The 17,548-nt window shown below is 52.5% G+C and overlaps 10 protein-coding genes across 10 annotated transcripts; 5 read left to right on the forward strand and 5 right to left on the reverse strand.

The window, feature by feature from the left end:
• Positions 1 to 93: 93 nt before the first annotated feature.
• Positions 94 to 1,123, reverse strand: BU25DRAFT_454835 (uncharacterized protein; the record flags this gene model as incomplete). Its single annotated transcript, XM_033709899.1, has 2 exons — positions 94 to 146; positions 196 to 1,123. The coding sequence occupies 2 exons, from the start codon at positions 1,121 to 1,123 to the stop codon at positions 94 to 96; spliced, it is 981 nt and encodes a 326-aa protein (XP_033565570.1).
• Positions 1,124 to 1,579: 456 nt separating this feature from the next.
• Positions 1,580 to 3,669, reverse strand: BU25DRAFT_359613 (WD40 repeat-like protein). Its single transcript, XM_033703645.1, has 2 exons — positions 2,712 to 3,669; positions 1,580 to 2,658 (listed from the first exon to the last, which is right to left on the reverse strand). The coding sequence occupies exons 1-2, from the start codon at positions 3,660 to 3,662 to the stop codon at positions 1,630 to 1,632; spliced, it is 1,980 nt and encodes a 659-aa protein (XP_033565571.1). The 5' UTR covers positions 3,663 to 3,669; the 3' UTR covers positions 1,580 to 1,629.
• A 571-nt stretch (positions 3,670 to 4,240) lies between these two features.
• Positions 4,241 to 5,273, forward strand: BU25DRAFT_185219 (acyl-CoA N-acyltransferase). Its single transcript, XM_033700957.1, has 2 exons — positions 4,241 to 4,998; positions 5,047 to 5,273. The coding sequence occupies exons 1-2, from the start codon at positions 4,321 to 4,323 to the stop codon at positions 5,080 to 5,082; spliced, it is 714 nt and encodes a 237-aa protein (XP_033565572.1). The 5' UTR covers positions 4,241 to 4,320; the 3' UTR covers positions 5,083 to 5,273.
• On the forward strand, positions 5,256 to 5,940 carry BU25DRAFT_185212 (Dehydroquinase). The gene has a single exon (XM_033700956.1). It carries the CDS (start codon positions 5,465 to 5,467, stop codon positions 5,915 to 5,917), a length of 453 nt encoding a protein of 150 aa, XP_033565573.1. The 5' UTR covers positions 5,256 to 5,464; the 3' UTR covers positions 5,918 to 5,940.
• Positions 5,941 to 6,240: 300 nt separating this feature from the next.
• BU25DRAFT_478908 (uncharacterized protein) lies at positions 6,241 to 7,279 on the reverse strand. Its single transcript, XM_033711011.1, has 2 exons — positions 6,336 to 7,279; positions 6,241 to 6,273 (listed from the first exon to the last, which is right to left on the reverse strand). Exon 1 carries the CDS (start codon positions 6,849 to 6,851, stop codon positions 6,492 to 6,494), a length of 360 nt encoding a protein of 119 aa, XP_033565574.1. The 5' UTR covers positions 6,852 to 7,279; the 3' UTR covers positions 6,241 to 6,273; positions 6,336 to 6,491.
• Positions 7,185 to 8,224, forward strand: BU25DRAFT_185224 (uncharacterized protein). The gene has a single exon (XM_033700958.1). It carries the CDS (start codon positions 7,519 to 7,521, stop codon positions 7,921 to 7,923), a length of 405 nt encoding a protein of 134 aa, XP_033565575.1. The 5' UTR covers positions 7,185 to 7,518; the 3' UTR covers positions 7,924 to 8,224.
• Positions 8,225 to 9,252: 1,028 nt separating this feature from the next.
• On the reverse strand, positions 9,253 to 12,547 carry BU25DRAFT_384619 (MCM-domain-containing protein). The gene is made up of 3 exons (XM_033704330.1): positions 12,172 to 12,547; positions 11,177 to 12,124; positions 9,253 to 11,130 (listed from the first exon to the last, which is right to left on the reverse strand). The coding sequence occupies exons 1-3, from the start codon at positions 12,488 to 12,490 to the stop codon at positions 9,353 to 9,355; spliced, it is 3,045 nt and encodes a 1,014-aa protein (XP_033565576.1). The 5' UTR covers positions 12,491 to 12,547; the 3' UTR covers positions 9,253 to 9,352.
• Positions 12,548 to 12,801: 254 nt separating this feature from the next.
• Positions 12,802 to 13,245, forward strand: BU25DRAFT_332887 (tubulin binding cofactor A; the record flags this gene model as incomplete). The annotated part of the gene is made up of 3 exons (XM_033702461.1): positions 12,802 to 12,963; positions 13,014 to 13,100; positions 13,153 to 13,245. 3 exons carry the CDS (start codon positions 12,802 to 12,804, stop codon positions 13,243 to 13,245), a joined length of 342 nt encoding a protein of 113 aa, XP_033565577.1.
• Positions 13,234 to 14,516, reverse strand: BU25DRAFT_384625 (uncharacterized protein). Its single transcript, XM_033704331.1, has 2 exons — positions 14,425 to 14,516; positions 13,234 to 14,371 (listed from the first exon to the last, which is right to left on the reverse strand). Exons 1-2 carry the CDS (start codon positions 14,465 to 14,467, stop codon positions 13,362 to 13,364), a joined length of 1,053 nt encoding a protein of 350 aa, XP_033565578.1. The 5' UTR covers positions 14,468 to 14,516; the 3' UTR covers positions 13,234 to 13,361.
• A 123-nt stretch (positions 14,517 to 14,639) lies between these two features.
• On the forward strand, positions 14,640 to 16,126 carry BU25DRAFT_407045 (uncharacterized protein). The gene has a single exon (XM_033705439.1). It carries the CDS (start codon positions 14,994 to 14,996, stop codon positions 15,894 to 15,896), a length of 903 nt encoding a protein of 300 aa, XP_033565579.1. The 5' UTR covers positions 14,640 to 14,993; the 3' UTR covers positions 15,897 to 16,126.
• Positions 16,127 to 17,548: the final 1,422 nt, after the last annotated feature.

A 17,548-nucleotide genomic window follows, 5' to 3' on the forward strand; every position in this document is an offset into this window, starting at 1 on the left:
CAGGTGGTAGCGACATTGACAGTGCTGGTACTGACGTGTTAGGGGGCAGCTGTATGCTCGATCCGAATGAAGGCGCCGACGACAAGCCAGGTGTCAAAACGGGGGAGAGAGAGACTGGGAGGTTGGAGCGACTCGGTGGAGCAATGCTGTTCAGCCAATCAGTGGTCCCATTGATGACCGAATAGTAGTAAGTACCTCGAGCTGGATCTGACGGCGCAGCGGCGATGAGGGAAACAGTGATAATGGGACCAGGGATTGTGACATATACAACGCTGCAATTGGCGGCATCAACGATGTCCTGCGCCCGAACACCCTTGATCAAGCCGAAAAGGATGAAGTCCAGGGTGGTGTAAGCGACATAGAGGCATACGAAAAGCACACCGAAAGTCAGGATAAAGTCTGCCCTGCGAGGTCCTTGGAAACCTCGAATGGTTGCAAGAATGAACCTCCGCGTCCAACGATACATGCGACATGGCCACCAAGAAGAGGGGTTGGACTTCCTTCGCCAGGCAGCTTGATCAGAAACTCGCTTTGTAGTGATCTGTGAAGTCTTCTCAAGCTTTGCCTCTTCCCAGTTGCTTGAGACTACCGAGTCTCGCTTCTCAGCTGGATCGGCCAGTTGCTTTGGCATGATACTGTCGTGCAAACCCCTGATTAGAGGAAATGAGTCTGTACTGCCGTCTCCGAGATAAGAAGACGTGGTTCGCGATGCGCTCGACTCTTGTTGCGAACAGTCACCATCGTCAAGTATCGGTGAGTCCGCGTCATCGGTGGGAGTTGATGGATCGCTCTCAGTAGTTTGGGTATCTTGTTTCTTAAGCCTCTTTCTGGCCTTCTTCGACAGTGGAGCGGGATTACCGGAAATGGAGACCGCATCGATGGAGTCCATGGGCAGACTGTCACTTGAGTCTTGGCCAGTGAACCAGCTGCCTATGTTGTCGATGAATGATGTCTGGAGTGTGGTGTTGACGTTTATCGTCGGGGGAGTTGTGGGCTGAGCAGCGTCGACAGATTCTGACGAAGCGTTGCGACTGGCGATGATTTTTCGTAAACGATCCTTTACTGGCGTCTCTGGTTTGGGTGGAGCTTTACGGTAGCGACGTCCCCCTTTTCCTCGAGCCATAGTAGCAGTGACGAATAAACTGCAAATATGATGCGGTACCGAGAATGTGTGTAGTAGACTGTTATGCAGTGAACGTATGTTGTCTTTGATAACGTGGTAGTAAAGCGTGCGAGGTATTGTGTAAGAAAGTCGCAGTACATTTGAAGGGCATGTTTACAGAGGCGGCGATCTTACCTTCCATGTTTGCGACTGTGCGGGCAGCAGGCGGGATAACGAAAGCGAGGGAAGAGCAGCCGTAGTATTGGGAGTTTGCAGGAAAGTAAAAGTGAAGTGCGGTGGGCGTTGACCGCTTCATCGGGCTGTTGCAGCTCAGATCTGCAGGCAAGCGCAGGACTGCACTTGCTTTGCGCATCGAAAAAGACATTAATCGAAGTGGACTCCCCACAGGAACATCATGATTGGATAAGTGCGGAAGCGGTGCGATGGCGTTTGTGTCAAACGCTGTGATACATTGTTGCAGGTCGAACTTCGATGTCGCAAATTGCGGGCTCATCGTACTTCTTCCCCTAAGCTCTTACTTCCCATAACCTGATGTGACCCGACTCGTTCGCAACGGCCACCTGCGCCAGGCTACCCTCACGCTCTTCCTCTTCCGTAGGTCTGCCCCAAGCCACGGCAGTAATCCTGCCCAACGGTGTCTTCTCTGTAGGCCAGTTTTTGAACACCGTTGCTGAAGGCAGATGTACCAACCTCATGGCGTTGTTCTTCCATCGACTCGCCATAGCTAAAATCTGCCCATCCGGTGAGAATGCAAGTTGTGATGTGGGTGTGGTGAGGTTGCCAAGGGCGCGCAACGGTTTCGGTGCCTTGGGGATACCGCCATTTGCGCCCAACTTTTCGTCTTCCGCGCCTTCGCTCCAAGCCCTGCGATCGTAAATGTTGACAACACCACTCGAGCTTCCGATTGCGACCCATCGATCGCCGCCTATCCAGTCGTCTCGTCCACTGTTACCACCGAGAGCGATGACTGTTGTGCCAACAGCGCCCTCATCGTTCCATCGCCCAACAACGCCCTCTTGTACGCTCCATTCCGTAACCTCGCCGTTCTTGCCTGCGATGCTCATACCATTGCCATTGCTCCACCATGCAAAGTCAGCGACACCGCCCCGCGACTCGATGCGCACTTGTGTTGCCCATTGCAATGTTCTGGTATCAAGGATATTGATGACACCTCCGCCCTTCCTTGATGAGCCACGAAGTGCCATGTATTTCCCATTCGGTGAAAGTGAGAAGTGCTCCATTGTGCGCTGTTCGTGTTGGTGGCCATACACCCGTGTGACCTTCTCAACCTGCCCTGTTGCGATGTTCCAGACATGAAAATAGCGTCGGCGAGCGCTCAGGAAGATGCGTGAATCTGAGGCTAAGGGATGGAAAGCGGTTGTGGTGAGTGGTGTGCGCTTGATGTGTAGCGATGTGAGAAGAGGGTTGGGGTTCGGTGGGTTTGGGTTAACATGATGAAGTGAGAGCGTTGAGCTCGGTCCAGACGAAAGAAGCAGAGGGTATGTTGGGTGGAATGAGAGGGAGGTGATTGCAGACTAGGGTTCTTTGTTAGCGTCATGATCGCATGCTTCATGCAACAAGGACTTACTGGACCAGCTTTGGAGACGTCCTTCAGCCGCTGAATGTCGATTGTACCGGCCTGTAGTTTTCTCCTCTTCGCGGGTCCCCTTGCTGTATTCCGGGACAGAATGTCTGCATCCTTCAGTAGCCTGGCCAAAGGCTGGGTAGACAGGTCATCATCGTCAACGTCCATATCACTTCCAGACTCTTCTCCACTCTCATCATCGTCCATTGTCCGTCTCCTCTTCTTCGCCTTGCCCGTCGCGTGTGCTGCCCACTCCGGCGCCGGGTAGAGTCGCTCATACTGCTTCCTCAGCCTGCGCGCATACTCCTTGCCATTCACCATGTCGTCCTCTGCCGTTTCCCTCAGCTTTCTCAATTGCGGTACTGAAGCCAAGCTGACCACCAGGCGCTCATCGTCGCTGTCGTCCCATGCTGGCTGGTCCTCTTCGTCCTCTGATGCGTCTGCTTTCGTGACAGCGACCGAGCCAGCAGGCGCCGCTTCTGGGCCAGTGTCAAAGAAGAAGAGGTTGGCGTCCGCAACGTTTTCGAGGTCTTCATCATCGTCTTGCTCTTCGTCCGAAGCATCGCCGTACATCCCAGCTGTGCGACTGAGGGAGAAATTGTCCAGTCCCTCCTTGAAACCTGCCGAATCGCCGAAGATCAGACGTTCGAGCTCCTCTTCCTCCGCATCTTTCGGCAAAATGGCCTTCTCCTTCTCTTTTTTCTCGATATTGATCTTCGCGCTTTCCGCGTCACTATCCTCCTCCTCCTCTTCTCCGTCCTTGTCGCCATCTTCGCTGCCAGAACCCTCAAAATCGCTGTCATTCGACTTGTTCACTGTCTGCAGCGCCTTGCCTTCTCCATCGCTGCCGTTCAAGTCAATTGTGAAGCTTGCGTTTTCGGTCACATCGTCTGCAAGATAGCGTTTGTGGTTGTTCGACTTGTGCGGCATAGTCTTCGTCTTTGAGGGAGCCATGGCGGCGATTGCGAGTGTGTAGAGCTTCAAGCGCGCGTTCGCAAGAACTTCGCGGTACAAAAATTATTGCAGGGATATTTTGCCGAAGATCCGCCAGCGGAGTGCCATCCACCTCCGCTGCGGGCACCTCGAGTCGCGACCTTTGGAGGACATCACGAATGCTCTCAGGTTGTACTCTCTGGTCATACAAGCTGCCACCTCCTTCATGCAGATCTCCCATGCATGATCATGGCTCGAAGTCGTCCCTCCACGTGACCGCGCGCATGTGTCTGGCGTCTATCCCCGCCGCTCCTTCAAAGCCGCCGCTAGAACCGCGCAATGCCGCGCCTGCAACGCTCTGCAAACGCCATAATCGCTAGGCCGGCATCACATGACAAGTCTACTCTCACAAAGACATCATCTCAAGCCCAAAGACACTGGCAGATGACCGTCGTGTCAAGAACTCGGATTCGATTGGTCCGCTGTTCTGAGTCCGAACGAGAGTTCCGAGCACGTTAGGTGTGGGGAGGTAGTTGACTGGAATTGAATAAGACTGTGACTCCTGCCTGAATCATCACTGGCTTCGTAGAACCTGCTCTCTCACTCTCCTATCCCTGTTTTCTTCCCCTTCCATTTCTGTGGTGACACCTAGACCTACCCAAAACCTATACACATCTCCATGGCTATCTCCAAAACATCCCCCTCGCCCAAGATGGTCAACCCAGGCAACCCCGACCTCCAAGTCTCCCTCCTCAAACCGGAAGAAGCAGAACAGTACATGCACATCCGACACGAAGTCTTCCGGCCATCAGTCAACAACATCCTTTACTCGCGCGGCGAGCCCTCACAAGAAACCCTCGCCCGCGTAACCGAGGAGATCCGCGACGGAGTCGTAAACAAAGGCATCTTGTATCTGAAGTGCGTCGACACAACGACTGGGGAGATTATCGCGGGCGCAAGATGGCGGTGCGTTATGCCAAAGGAGGAGGGCGCGAGTGAGCGGACGTGGGAAGAGGTGGATGAGGGGTTTGAGAGGAGCGAGCCGTATGATGAGAGTGATCCGAAGTTGTTTCACGCTTTACACGATCTCTTCAGCGAAAACAAGAGGGCGATTCTGGGAACTCGGTCACACTACGTTCTCGATACTTTGGTCACGCTGGCCAACCACGAGAGGAGAGGTGCTGGCAGTATGCTCGTGCGCTGGGGCACCGAAAGAGCGGACGAGGCCGGCGTTGAAGCATATCTTGAGGCGAGTCCGATGGGGGCGCCGATGTATGCGAGACATGGTTTCGAGCCGGTCAAGAAGGTGGCGTTGGATTTGAGGAAGTATGAGGGGAAGGAGATTATGGAATTCATCGTGAGTGTCAGCTTGGTTGTGCGAAGAACTCGACTAACGTTGGTGTAGCTTATGAAAAGACCGGCCAAAGTGGGAACACCCTAATATGTTAGACGTCTACCGCGCAATGCGATAGATCTGCCTCTCGGGACTTGAACTGCCTGAGTGCCACCTCTGCACAGTTCCACCGTCTCAAACTTACGAGCGATTGGGTGCTACATACCACGAAACCGTCGCGGTTATACGCATGCATAGTTGTAGTTGCCATCTCCAATAAACGCTGCTGTACAGTGGGGACCGATTTGTCGGTGCACGGAGGTTGTCGGTACATCGCCGGACACTATTTAAGAACTTTACATCCGATACTTGTCGAAAGACCAAGTAGCGGCTGAGTTCTCTACCGATACATCTAGGTATATGTAGTTCCAGATCCAAAACAACTCCATTGCATCTTCATACCAAACTCGTCTTCATTCTACACTTCAACATGGCAAAATCCATCCTCCTTATCAACGGCCCAAACCTCAATCTCCTCGGAACCCGCGAGCCATCAATATACGGACAATCCACACTTTCTGACGTCCTAGAAGCCGCCCAATCACATTGCGAACGCGCGTGCATCACATTTGCACGCATCCAACCAAACCACGAGGGCATCCTGATCGACCGTATTCGCGAGGCGCAGGGCAATGTCGACGCTATTGTTATCAATCCTGGGGCATTTACACACAGCAGCGTTGCTCTGAGGGATGCATTAGTTGGTGTAGATAACCCTTTTGTGGAAGTTCATATTAGCAATGTGTATAAATGCGAGGTTTTTAGGCATCACAGCTACTTAAGCGATAAGGCGGAAGCGGTGATTTGTGGATTGGGGACGTATGAGTATGAGGCTGCGATTCAGTATTTTGCCCGGCATCTTAAGCCCAGGGAGAAGGTGTAGGCAGATGTTTCGATTCTTTTGAACAAGGCACTCGACGTTGTCCCAGCTACCGCACGTAAGGATAGTAACTGTAATCGAGTAAGGAAACGCCTGCCACTAGGACCGGATCCTTCTTGCAACATTTCGTGATGGCGCGATAGCTGAAAGCGAAAGTAGCTGGCCTAGAGCTTGGAAATATTAGAAGATGAGCACGATACAATTTAAATTAATCCTGCGCACGAAACATGCAGAATAAAGACATAGGTTAAATTGAATTAGAGGCGCATTTATCCAGTGGTAAAGGTAGCCATCGTACCCTACCAGCGGCCCATTGTCGCAACACACTAGGCTTTTTAGACATGAATCTTTCCTTATGTCTGATGCAGAAGTCAGCAGGTTACGACATAAGCGGGCTTCGGAAGCTTTAGAGAACTTGAACTTCCCTGACAACGTAGTGGTGGATGGGTTACTTGTTCTTTAAGTGTGGTCGATGCAGTACGGTAAACGACAACGTGGGACTATCGGACTGATGGAATACTGCGCTGAATTGTTATCTAGCTAGGAGAAGACGACTATATACCTGACCTGAAATATGCTAGTTGATGTGTGCAACCTTAGGCCTACCGACCAATTGATATGGTAACGTAGTGGAAAGCAGAATGCCATGCTGCTCCGCTAAACCTTCGAAGTTAGCGATAGACTTAAAATCGATAATGAGTAGCTCTTTGAAACCGACGACAGCATCTGTCTTCTCGTACGGATTACCACGCAGGTAAAGTACAGTGATCAGTCGGTCGTAGCTTAGCTTTTCGAACATAAAATAGAAGTGGCTACGCCGATACGGGCGACGTTTCAACTTCTGGAGTAGTTTTCGAACTGGCCCGCCATGAGGGATGGGATACGGGACTGGGACAACAGCCTTGAAGTAGAATTCGCCGCGCTCATTCCTTTCCATGATCGCTCGTCCGTTGGGATCTTTTCGATTTTAGTATTGGACGTCATAAAAGCCTTTGGAGTCTGTCTCCCACACATCTACTCTGACACCGGCGATCGGCTGGCCATGCGTATCACTGACCGTGCCAATGACCAACATAAACTCGCCACTCTCATCTTGTATTATACTGGCGCTATTGTGCTTGTGGGGGCCCCTGAATGTGGAAAGAGGCCCAGGACGGTTCCTTTGGTTGGAATGGGTGTTTTGGTTTGACCGATTGAGTCGACCAAAAGCGATGAACCTAGGCTATCGGACAGAAGGATAAACTCTTGTTGGATATCACTGCTAATTTGCCCGACTTCAGTAAGAAACTTGATCGTGGCTTCCCATTCCGGTGTGCTGAGCTGCGTCTCGCGTGCGAAGTTGTGGATGTGTGTTACGAGCCGTTCTTAAAGGAATTCAGACAGCCGTCGGGGCAGTTACAATTGAAAAGCACTCTTGGTGATGTTTTCGATAAGTAGCATTGTCGAACCTTTTCGCTGACCGCGACTCCGAAAAGAAATCTTGTGGAAGCAAGGCCGACGTGACACTATCTTGTGTGGCCAATCACTATGCCACAGTATGCGCGACTCTCGATTCTCTTATGGCCCTTGCATGAAAACCCGAGACTGTAGGCCCGGTTGTTACTATGCCGTACAAGAGCGCAATCATGCCGTATCTGAGCGCCTTGAACGATTTAGCCATGCAGATCGGTGCGCGCAACGTGTACCGCGACCCATCCGACCCTACCCGCCTCCGTGGCACGAACACCGATTGGCTACGCATTCGAGGCAGTCTGCTCGAGAAGAGCTCAGAAAATCAGCTGGTCGTCAATCAGCCTGCGTTGATTGTGGGTGCAGGTGGAACGAGCCGCGCCGCTGTGTGCGCGTTGCACTCGCACTTCAAAGCCTCCGTTATCTACATTCTGAACCGCGATGAGAAGGAAGTCGAAGATTTGATAGCCGATATGGAGCGGCTTTCGATTCCACTGAATCTCGTCCACGTCAAGCCTGCCGGGGCTGGATGTTTCAAATACCGTACTATACCGTTGTAACCGGAGTTTGGTCACAGCGCGAGTATCAGACGGAACGATGTCTGTGGTACATCCGTGGCAGCGATGCATATTGAATGCTTTTTTGTCCTTGCCTGCTTTCGATGTAGCAATGAAGTCAGTGCAGGCCATACGGCCGGGCCATGTGGTGTAGACGTGTGCATCTGGATAGAAGATGGACTCGAAATTCTACCATTCCCACGCTTCCTAGAAGCCGTGCCAGCTGAAGGTTTCTGTCAAAGGGGGAGTGGGGGGGGAGTGAGCAGAATCATGATGTATTGAGGTGGCTGCTATCTGGTTTATATACTGTGGGCACTAAGACCTAATCTGGAATGGTGCACAAGAGCTGGAGTGAAGGCGCCTGGCTGACAGTTTCGCAAACAACATGGACGTCTGGTATCAAGAATGACTGTGATGCACCGGTAACATGGCTAGCCCTCCAGCTAGTTCGCGAAACTTAAGGAGCTCTACAGCTAGGTGATTTAACCCGTTGTTGCGAATAGCGGACTCTGGTCGTGAGCCAGCAGGCAGGCTATGAAGGTCGATAGCCACAGGCATGCTATGAAGGTCGATAGCCACAGGCATGCTATGAAGACCGATTGCCATTTAGCGTGTGATTATGAAAAATAGTTATTCTCGAGGTCAGGATAATCCGTAGAAATATAAGTCATCACAGTGAATATTCGGTTGTATTCAACCGTCCACGAAATAGCATTTGGCATTACATTCCAAGGGAGTGGTTGGAAACTAGACGAAGGGCGGCAAAGATCTTTGCCGATAAGTATCATCTGTGCGCGCGAAGTGGAGGCCGACCAGAGTGTCAAGCTCTTGACCTGTGATTCACGGATCAACTCCATAATGTTTTGAAAAGCTTCCTTGTTGTACACTCGTAATTACGTACGCAGGAGCAAGTGACGGCTTTACATCTGCGAAGGTTCCAGCCAAAGTCAAGGTGGGCACTCCATGATATACGCACAAAATGAAGAAATGCAGTCCGGTCAAAAAGCAGTAGCAACACGCTTCAGATCGTACAAAGAAGTTCTTTGAGAATTTGGCGAGTACTTGAAACACGTCGCAGCATGAGACGCTCCCAGAGTTGTAGTCGTTGGTGTTGGTCTTCTGGCCGTTTACACCAGGGAGATGGAGAACTTCTATGAGATCGTATGCATTAGGTAACCACCCAAGCTATTGTCTTTAATTTACACATTTATTTACTGCCGAATCCGGTGAAAGGTCGTGTTGTACCGAGGCAGGATGGAACACTGAGGATAATCTCGAACGTCGTTTTTTAGACTAAATTAACAATGCTGCACGAAAGTGGTCCACGATTGTGAGGATCTGATGTATCCCCAAAGGGTTCTTGAGTCATTAATTACTCTGAAACATGAAAAGATGCATTCCCCAACATCTTGCTCATGACATATTCACGATCTTAGAAAGTTCCAACAATCCTCTTAACCGTCCTCCTCGGCCCCTCCCCACTAACCTGTACACTCCCCTCCGCCTCCGCACTCCTCAGCACCTCCAAGAACTCCTGACTCTCGACCTGCTCACTCGCACCCTCTCTAACATGCTTAACCAAATCGCTCATCCTGACACTCTGCCCAGCGCCAGCAAGCTCATCCAACCCCGCCAAAACAGCGCGCTTGAGATCCTCCTTGCGCCTGCGGTCGCCAGTCGATGTACCCTCGGTGAGCAGCGACATGTCGATGAGACCTGTGCGTGCGTCGGTGGCGGCTTGTTTGAGCGCGGATTTAATGAGGCGGACGGCTTCGTTGACATCGTCTGCTGTGACTTCCTCAGACAAGCGCATCTTGGCGTGCGCTTCGGCGAGACGGATCATAGACTCCAGTTGTCGCGTTGTGGCAGTGATGCGGCGCTCCTGTGACCTGATGTCGGCGCCGAGAGCGCGCATAGCGACGTATGCGTCTACGAGAGCCTTTTGTGCGGGCTCGGTGATCTTGGGGTGGATGTTGGTGCGCGCGTAGGAGATGTATGCTGTGAGAAACTCGACAGGGAGGACTTCGGTCTTTGATGCGCTTTCAGGGGTGTCTTCGAGGTACATGCCCACAAGATGGCGGGCAAGACGGCGATCGGCTTGCTCGTCGATGCGGTCAAGAACCAGGTAGACGAGGTCGAAACGTGACAGGAGTGTGGGAGGAAGGTCGATATTCTGCGGTACAGGGAGGTTGACATTGTATTTCGATCCGATAGGGTTGGCGGAGGCGAGAATGGAGCTACGGGCGTTGAGGGTAGTGATGATGCCTGCTTTGGCGATGGAGACGGTCTGTTGTTCCATTACCTCGTGGAGGACGGAACGAGTAGATTCAGACATCTTGTCGAACTCGTCGATGCAGCATACACCACCATCTGACAGGACCAAAGCTCCGGATTCGAGGACCAGCTGGCGAGTCTCGGGATCACGAGTGACGTACGCTGTCAGACCCACAGCGGAAGAACCCTTTCCAGAAGTGTACACACCGCGCGGTGCAATCCTGTGCACATACTGTAGAATCTGGGATTTGGATGTCGATGGATCACCGCAGAGCAGGACGTTGATGTCTCCTCGGTATTTCGGACTTCCACCCTTCTCGAACTGCTTGTTGGTACCACCAAAGAGCTGGAGTAAGATACCCTTCTTGACATCTTCCATCTCGTAGATACTGGGTGCCAGTGAGTGTGAAAGAAGTTCGTAGACATCAGGGCGCGCAGCGGTCGCCTTGATTCTCTCTTCCTCTTCCTCTGAAACCTTGCGAGTCTCTTCGATGTCACCGGCGGCATGCTCAGCAAGCTCCTCCTCGATGGTCGATACGTCGATACCCATGCGCTTTTTGTCGACCTTCTGGATGTGCAATGCATCGACGTATGTCTTGAAGATGTTCTTGACTGATCGCTGGCGTGGGTTGATGCGGACTTGATTGCACTTGAAAATACCTGTGATCTCGACTCGGTCACCGGCTTTGCACACATCGACAAGCTCGTCGTACGCGCAGAGTGAGACCGAGTGAGGTGTCTGACCGTCAGGCACGTTATCCGGCGTTTCTTGCAGCTTGATGACCTGCTTGTTGGCGAAGCCGGATCGGTTGTGAACGATCTGCATTGAGTTTGGCGACTCGCATACAGCACGCGGGCACTTAGTGGGCTCGGTGATCTTGCCACGGTCAATGTCGACCCTGACAGAGTGATTGCAAACTGCACAGCGGAAGAAAGCTAAGATTGTCAGCACAGTTCATCCAATCTTCCAGCGTATACTTACCATCTTTCATGTCTGGGATGATAGGAGTAGTCCTGATGACCAGTCCCTTCACACTGACGAGCTTGTCCATGTCACCAGGGTTCAGCTCACGCAAGTTGATGGTGTTGTCCAAACCGAATGGCCTGACATTGTAGGTCTTTTGGTCGACTTCACCGACCAGGTTTGGAATGTCTGCGAATGGAGTAGGGGAGGGTGCTCCAGGGGTAGGCGCATCCGAGCTCAGCATAGGCGGCAGAGAGCTAGAGTCACGAGCCCTGGGTTGCGCACTGCGCTGTTGTTGCGAGAGCTGAACCCTCATCTCTGCCATGCGCTTCTCTGCAAGCTCAAGCATAACGTCCTTGATCGCCACATCCATGATGGGTATGATCTCGTTGGGGTACGCTTGCAATTGGTGCCATAGCTTCCTCGTTGGTGGATATGACTTCAGGTTGCGAGCGTCCAGGTTAAGAGGTGTGATACCAAGCTCAAGCATCATCTTCATCATGTCGACGTACTCTCGAGCCATAGCTGGGTGTTCTGCAGGTAAGCTCATGCCCTCTTCCAGCTCACCTTCCTGGATCAAGCGGTACTTCCTCTGGAAGTTCATCAGGAAATCCTTCATAGCATGCCTGGCATCCACAAGGGAGACGTTGGTTCCCCAAATAATCCGCGAAGTATTGCCTCCCAGCGCATCTGCATCTGAAGTATCCGGATTCATGTTCGAGAAGGTGGCTGCATCTGAAGCGTCGCCAACAGGCATGCCGTGCTCGTCAACGAACATCCTGCGGCGCTGGCCACCTGCTGAGCTCGCACCAAAGACATCGGAATGAATGTCGCTTCTTCGGTGACGAGCTGCTGATTCGGAGCCACGGACGAAAAGGGCACTGCTGCTGCTTCGGAGGTCGGTGTTTTGTGCATTGCGGGCACGGCCAGGGCTGGAGCTAGACGCATAGTGGATGGGAGACGAGTCTTCAGATATCAATATCGAATCTGGTACTAGAAAGAGTCTGTCATACCTCCAATGTTCATGGCACTAGCCCTTGGTGTTGCGCCGCCCTCGCTCTCAGCCGCGCCATTTGCATCTCCAGCGGAACCGTTTCCTGGCGACGAGCGGAAAAACAGCGGGGACTGCGATTGTGTCGAGCCAGCCTGCAGTCTCGATCCACTTGGAGTCGCCAGCAGTCCGCGCGACGAAGCCTGCGACGCCTCGGACTGGAGTTGATCCTCAGCGCCCATTGGCGCAGGGCTGGAAGGGATTGCAGAATTTCGTGTTGCTCGTCTCGGTGTAGCAGAGGCAGAAGAGCGCTGCGTGCGCCGCTTGGTGGGCGAAGACATGATCGTGTTGCAGTGCTCACAGGAGAGCGAGCGCGACGTTTGTACAGTGGGAAGCAGAGGAGGGGTGTGAGGGTGGGCTACTGCGGACGCGTTGTTCACGCGTGGAAAGGGGACGTGAGCGCGTAAAGTGGTTGATGTCTAACTGCATGTGGAGTAGTTTCTGCCTTTATCGATAGCCCCGCGATGAATTTCGTCGGCCAGGGCAACAGCCATACGGCGTCAAGGCAGCAGCTCATATATATCAAAAGCACTCACATAGTTCGAGCCAAAAACCGCTACTACCTTCTACATCTTGCAGTCAAACAACCAACATGGCGCCACCCTCAAAGCTCGCGGTTGCAACCGGCTCTGTCACGCGATTGGTCAAGGAGGAAACTAGCTACCACAAGGAGCTCGTGCAGCAGGAGGAGCGCATCAAGAAGCTCGAGGCCAGCGAAGGCGATGAGAACAAGGAGTATACGCTAAGGCAGGAGGTGAGCTTCAGTGTCTTCTTGAACACATCTATCGTCTGACACCAGCGCAGAAGCAAGCATTACAAGAGACGCAGAATGTCTTCCCTACTGTTCGAACGAGGATCGAGCAGGCAGTTGAGAGGCTCGAGGGCGAGCTCGTGAGTCCTGTTCCTATGGTAAGGTGAGTGATCTGCTGACAGAATGTAGGAGAACAGTAAGGACGCCGATGGTAATGCAGAGGAGATCAAGAAGGCAGAAGACGCAATTGCAGCAGGAAAGAAGGTCATTGCTGAGGCATCATGAGGTCCACTGGGACAGGGTATGAAGTATGATTGATGAACAGATGAACCAAATGGCTGCCAGCCTAAACACCGCGCTATGCAACAAGAATGACATGGACGTGAATGCGTAACGGTCAATCACGACTCGTCCATCTTGTCTGGCGAGGCCTCACCGTCGTCCTCCCCCTCTTCTAGATCTTCTCCTTCATCTATGCCGTCCGAGTCCTCGGCCTGCACATCTCCTGGCGGTGCGCTGGAGTCTGCCATCGGTGTGTCCTCGTGTCCAGAAGATCTAGCAGGTGATGGCGCAACACTGGCCTCTCTCGACAGAGGCTTCAGTCTGTCCTGTGGGGGCACTTTGAGCGACTGCGAGCCCTCTCCGCCCTGGCTGACGTGGATGGGTGTCATTCCGCCGTCTGGCCTTGGAGTGCCGACATGGCTAGCATCTCCCCTAGATGTGCTGCCCTCACCTTCTCCGTCCTCATCACCGTCCTTCATCATGCCCTCCTTGCGCTCAGCCTCCTCCTTCTCGTCCTTGATCATACGCAGCATTTCCCTGGCCTCCTCTTCAATGCGACCAAATTGTATGCGCCGCTCTTCCCACGTGGTCTTTGCAGACTGCACTTCGCGCTCGAGCTCCGCGATCTCGTCGTCTAGCTTTTCGTGTGCTAGTGCTTGCTCGTCCCGCGGCTTCAGCATCTTGCTGCTTGTAATCTTCTCTGTCAACTCATCATAGGTCTTGCGCACGGCTAATGTCTCTTTTGCGTCGACCAAGTTCACCCGCAGCTCTTCGATGGTGTCTCTGACGTGCTGCTGTTTCGCGGTGATGCCGTCCTTCTCCACTGCGTATCGTTCGCGCTCGGTGTGGTTGCTGTTCGTCGTAAACTCGAATCGGAGAATCGCATAATCCAGCATTGAAAGCTCGTTCATGATGTTCTCTCGCCAGATCTCGACCTTGTGTGCTTGTTGTTCGCGCTCCACTACTTTGGCCGCAGCCTCCTCTTCGGCAGCGGAGGCATCTGGAGGTGGTGAAGGTAACTGCTTCGGTCGCGCATAGTGGAAGAAGTTCTCTTTGAGTAGGCGACCGGCGACCTGCTGGTATGGTCGAGCCTCGACGGCTAGTAGTCGAGATACATTGTGTAGCGCATCTGCCAGGGTCAGAGAGGTGCGTTGCAAAGGACCGATTAGGCTTCAAGCCTACCTTCATCTGCTTGCGGCAACAGCGACCAGTCTATGGCTACCATGTTTTAGTCGAGTATGCGTGTGGACGACTTTGGTATCTGTGGGTTGGTGGTGTACTCGTTCGGGCGCATCAATGAACTTCGGACCGCGAAGTATTGGGGGAGGCGCTAGACAAGGGTGCCGCTGCTTACCCGCGGATCCAACGTCACCCTGCTCGTTCACTCTTTGACACATGTTTGCTCTGTCTTCGATTCACTCCTTCACATAATTCACCATTGGAGACTAGTCTGCATCAATCCAAGTTCCCAGTATGTCGAATGCAGCCTGAAAGTATCCGAGGTCTTTTGAGCCTGCCCCGGAATACCTACGTACTGCCGCCTCTTGATTCGACACCCTTGAAGCTCCCCATATAACGACCCTTGGTTCCTCGCAAACAGCTTACACAAAACCACGTCGCATGTTCAATACTCGTTCGTATCGCATCTTCTGCCTTGGGTCACAAGCTCGACTGCAGAATACAATTTGCACTCGTAATCACCCGTCTGCCTGTTCCATCTCGATCCTCGAAACCCACACTCCATCCTCACGATGCCGGTTTCAAGTCTTTACGAGCTTGCCAGGCAGCGCCTTATCAAGAACATCGACATGCTCACCGACATTGGAGACATACCGTTTTCATTTCTCGAGCCCGTCCTTCGTCATATCCAGAACCCAACACAGCTGCAGGAACTTGAGGAAAATTGCCCACAGATACAAGGCGAGACAAAGGAGATATGGAAAAGATATATCAGGAGAGACGTTCCAGACTGGGAGAAGAAGCCACATACACCGCGCGATGACAAGAACTGGAGCAAGGTGTACAGGAAGCTCATGAGAGATGCGGAGAAGGAGAAGCTCGATCAAGAGAATCAGTTGAAGGAACAGATGAAAGCTCTTCAGGCGGGTAGGGAAGGCAACAAGACCGTCATTATGACCACGAATAAGAGTTACGGTCGCTCCGGCGCCCACTGGTCAATGGGTAGTGGAGGGAGCTTCGGGCGGGCTGCGCCGCCTACTAAGACCGGGAAGGTCGCCATGGACAAACTTAAGAGGGGTATGTTCGACCGCAACCAGGCACGAACAAAGGCCACACAGACACCACAACATCAGCTAGCTATGAAGAAGAGTATGGTGTCGGCCATCCCGGAACGACTTGTCAGAATGGCGCAGCAGGAGGCTCCAAAGAAGATGGTCCTGTCAAAGCAAGCATCTGCGTCTGCTGCTGACAGACGGGCTCCAAAGTCAACGCTGAGCCAGCAACAGATTAAACAACGGCCAGCACCAGGCCCACAACAGAGTGTAGCGCCACCTCGCCCATCACTGCCAGCTGGCCAGCAATTCAACGCGCCAAAGCTGAAGCCCACTGCTCATGGTGTTGGTGCTGCTTCAGCGCCAAAGAGGAAACGAGAAGGGTCGAGCATGTTTCAGCCGACCAAGCAGCGAAGGATGTAGGGCCTCTATGCCCACGGTCTTCGGTATGGAATGTTGCGACGTTGAGGAGTTTAATTGTGGACTCATGTTTTGTATATCATTTGGCGGAGGGTGTCTTTGATCATATTTACCGGCATTAAGAGATATCGTACCTGGAGTTGTGGCAAATGGATAGGCCCATGGATACAACGTATGCATCAAAAGGCGTTGAATAGGTGTCAGCTAGACCAGAACAAGTTGAATACTTTTGAGTTTCCGTGTGTTACTCTCAGTGGTGAGGTGAAGGGGAGAGCAAGCTTAGCGTGGTCGAATACGGAAGCCACGCTACTAACTGACCTTCACCGCCTCTAAGGCTCTTTCGTACTTCCACCACACCGGCACCTTGTACAAGTACCCTCTTCATTTCGCCGCACGCCTACCTCGACTGACAATCTAGGGGACTGCTCTATCCCCGACCATGACATTCACGGTTCGCATCGATACTGAACAGTTCTTCTGTGGCTCTGATGCTGGAAATCATCATCCTGGATATCGAATGCGGGTGGAAACATATGCTCAAGCGCTCCTCTCCGGTCTGTGGCTTCGGGAACCGACTAGGAGACAGCGCTTTTAGCCGCGTCTATCAACTAGTCCTGGAGGTCCTCGACACTTTCTGCCTCCCTACGCGCGTAGGACTGGAGTTGTCATTTTGAGCCCCACTCGAGGCCGATGATGCCTAAGTTCCCGGTTACTTCGATGTCCGGTCTCAAGCCTGGAAAGAACATGCTTCAAAGAGGGTTCGTTACGTCAGCTCTTCGGGCAGAACTAATCCAGAACGGATCTGTGATCTGCTCCAATCAGCAACAGATTTTCACCGACTTCATCTCACATTTCCGTTAACCTACATCGATCATGACATTGTGATGTTGAATCACTGTTTCTCGCACAGCTTTCATTGGCGCAACCTCTCCACCTCCACCTCGAACACCTACTCACCAACCACGAAACTTTTGTTCATTTTCAGGATGCGCACCGAGACACTGTAAAATACATATGGTTCTCTTCAACTGGGTTCCCTCATGGGGCATAGTCGGAACCCTAGGCTGCTGTCTCAAGAATGGCGAACCTCCAATTCCTATTTCTCTAGATGTTACTAGAGCAAGAGATGTATCGGACCCCACAATTCCCAGTCGAGTTTATTGGAATCGACACTAACAATGTCCACGTGGCGGGCATCTGCAATGTTGCGCTCACCACCAGGGCTTTGTGTAGCCCAATGGCCACAATCAGAAAAACAGGACGTCTCGTTCGGGGTGGAGAACAAGAGGGCTATCCCTATGTTGTGGACCTTAGAAGGGGAACTACTGCTACGCTCGAATAGATTTGTCCTCCAAAGGACTTTTAGCTCTACATTGTACTGTGCCGTATCTTGTATTCGGTCACATTCAATCACAATGTACAGTACCCGCTTCTACCGCCACCTAATTGCTATCCTCCATCCGACCAGCTTGGCTACATTTCTGGAGATAGCCAAGCATTCGACCTTGGCCAAGTTCGTCACCATGGTCACTGTCAGCGGCGGGAACCTGTTTCCTTACACAGAACTGCTGGGCTAAGTCCCCGACCTACAGGAGCGCAAGAATTTAGAGCGCAACGCCGACAGCTCTGGTCCCAACGTAAGCATCCTTGAGGAG

This window comes from Macroventuria anomochaeta (genome assembly GCF_010093625.1).
Source record: "Macroventuria anomochaeta strain CBS 525.71 unplaced genomic scaffold BU25scaffold_4, whole genome shotgun sequence".
In the NCBI taxonomy this organism is placed as follows: Eukaryota; Fungi; Ascomycota; class Dothideomycetes; order Pleosporales; family Didymellaceae; genus Macroventuria; species Macroventuria anomochaeta.